Source organism: Salvia hispanica, chromosome 5 (genome assembly GCF_023119035.1).
Source record: "Salvia hispanica cultivar TCC Black 2014 chromosome 5, UniMelb_Shisp_WGS_1.0, whole genome shotgun sequence".
NCBI lineage: Eukaryota > Viridiplantae > Streptophyta > Magnoliopsida > Lamiales > Lamiaceae > Salvia > Salvia hispanica.
Window position 1 is genome coordinate 1,413,366 of NC_062969.1, and position 2,856 is coordinate 1,416,221.

Genomic DNA, 2,856 nt, shown 5'->3' on the forward strand with positions numbered 1-2,856 from the left:
ACTCAACTTAGATAGAACGGAGAGAATACACGAAAGAACGATAAAGAAAATCAATCGTGGACTTATAACAGTGATGCACTTGACTCAATTGTATTCTAATATCCTATAAATCTAATTTAGATTAAATTTAGTAAAATTTCTTTAGATGTGCATTGTATTCTTTTGGGAGATAATGGCAGTAGAGGGAGTTGGGCGCAGGTGGGCTGGATGCCAGTTGGGCCTCTATTGGGCCCTCAATTGCAATTTGTGGAGCTATGTCTTATGGATAGGGGCAATAACTTTTGTTTGCATAAATAAATTTAAATTTTCACTTTTTGAGTGTATCTTATTTCGTCATTTTTGGGCATCCTTCATTACGTATCTTATTTTCATTTTATTATATTTAATAAATAGAACATAATATATCTATTATTGTATTTGATCAACATTTCTACTAATCTTTTTCACCCACAATTTTTTCACATTTTTTAGAATCATGATGCCGGAAATTAAGATGTATATTGATGGACGGTATGAAATGTATTTATCACTGAAAGGGTATTTTCTTTTCAATTAAAACACAAAAATAACGGGAAAAAAAAAAGAAATTAGTTGATCATACCACAAAAATCTATTGCTTGCGTCAAACAACTAGGCTGAAACAACGTCACCATGTTCACGAAAGCAATCAACTTGGAAATAGATTAGAGTAAAACATTAGAGTACATTCTAATTAACAGAGTGAAATGAAACGTATATTAGAAAATCTTAATTATTTCATTGGTTGAATCAAGACATTGTATCCACATATAGTATTATACGACAATTTTGTTTGTAAGCGGCTGCTAATCTTTACTTAGTTAAATATAACAGTTTTTTATTCAGTATACACATATATATACTCCTATAAATTATTTTTAAAAAATCATCAAATACATTTTTACCTTCCAACAGTCGTGTCTGAAATAATTATCAAATAATTATTTTAGATTTCTACAAAAAAAATTAAATATACTATCATACAGTAGTACAATATGTTTTACTACTAATCTACTCCATTACCAAATCAATAGTTCAAAAGTTCTATTTTCAATCTAATTTTCTATATTAATCTAAAACTTAATAGGAATTTCAAACAAAATTAGTCATAGAGTCAAAGCTTTAGATGAGACAAATTTCTGATTCTCAAACTCAATTATTTATATTAAATTATTACTATTAAAATTTTCAAAATTATTTGGGGCAAGAGTAAGAGTAGTTATAGCATGAATAATAATTATGTTACATAATGTTCAATGTTAACATAAGTTTAGTATGATTTAACTTTTTGCTTACATCTGTCTTCTCAAATACAGTAAGAATTTTTGAATATTATGAGAAAAAAAGAACTATAAATTCATAACCAAATTCATTAAATTTCTCCCCAATGAAAAGTAATTTGACAAATTTAATTTAATTACAGCAAATTAATCATCACCAAAGCTCCATTTCTAATATGTCTTCTTCAAATGGATCAATCCAGAAACCTCCTTGAGAATCTGCACTAATAACACTACTTGAATTACTTCCAACATCTGAATAATTCGAAAATGTCGATCCATCATTATCCATTTCTTCAAAAACTCCAAAATCATGAAACTCCTCTAATTTAAACTGGGGTGAAAATAATTGATATGGTTGTGTCAAAGCATCATCTTGATCTCGTGCAAACGAATATAAATCGATATTCTCACAACCCTCCTCTTTATGACCGGAATCATCGCGACGTGGGACACCACCGCGCCTCTTTATGTGTGCGTGCCAGTAATTCTTGATCTCGTTGTCGCTTCGTCCATGTAGCTTCGCTGCAATGGCTGACCACCTGCAAGGGAAAACTAGTTGTTAGCTCAAATATATCCCTCAAATTCAAAATGATTAATTACATTATCATAATTAAACTAAAAATCAAATAAAATTGAATGTTAGAGACTCCTAATGTATACATAGGATCACACTAGTTTGATAAATTTTCCTTTTTAGGGCATTCAAAATGACACATTTCTAAGAACGAAACACTATTTTCTCACTTTATTTTTCTTTCCATTCTTTCCACTTAACACATCGAACAAAATTGCATGAAATGTTGTGTCAAACAAAAAATGCAGTATTGCTTTAAGTGAGATGGACTGAGTACTTTTTTTAGATATCGTTCGTTCTTATTCTCAAACCTATATTTTACAAGTCAAGATGCAATTCGATCATTCTTAACCCATCCCACCTCGAAATTTGATCTTTAGTCATGTTACCTTAGTAACAACAACTAAAGATACAATTTCAACAAAATTCAACAACATATACATGAGGAAAAAAATGAAGCGGTTGGTAGAGACTTAAGCCCCTCCCCTGTTATGTGTGTGTGTGTATTTTCTTGCATACTTCGGGGCCAAAGTTCACCATGGCACGATCTTTAAACTAACGTTAAAATTATATAATCGAAAAAAAGGTCAAGTAAAATGATTAATCCCATACTTGTTTCCGAGTTGATCATGTAATTTGATGACAAGTTCCTCTTCAAATTTGGTGAACTTTCCTAGTTTGAGGCCAGGCTTCAAGTAATTCATCCATCTCAATCTGCAACTCTTCCCACATCTAGCCAATCCTAATTAGTTTAATTCAACAAAATTAGGGTTCATGATAAATATTAATCTCAATAGCGTGAAATTAAGTTCAAGAAAAAATAGTAGGAAAATCAAGCCTCGTCTTACCGGCTAACGGGGGCAGCAACCGCCAGTTGGCGTGGCCGAATCTCTCGATGTAAGCTCTTAATCTGTCATCTTCTTCTTTGCTCCATGCCCCCTTCTTAATTCCATTGCTGTCGAAAGTAGGTGCCCTCACCAT

The 2,856-nt window shown here is 31.6% G+C and overlaps 1 protein-coding gene across 1 annotated transcript; it reads right to left on the bottom strand.

Moving 5' to 3' along the window:
- Nucleotides 1–1,452: 1,452 nt before the first annotated feature.
- On the bottom strand, nt 1,453–2,856 carry LOC125188196 (transcription factor MYB4-like). The gene is made up of 3 exons (XM_048084955.1): nt 2,724–2,856; nt 2,488–2,617; nt 1,453–1,840 (listed from the first exon to the last, which is right to left on the bottom strand). Exons 1-3 carry the CDS (start codon nt 2,854–2,856, stop codon nt 1,453–1,455), a joined length of 651 nt encoding a protein of 216 aa, XP_047940912.1.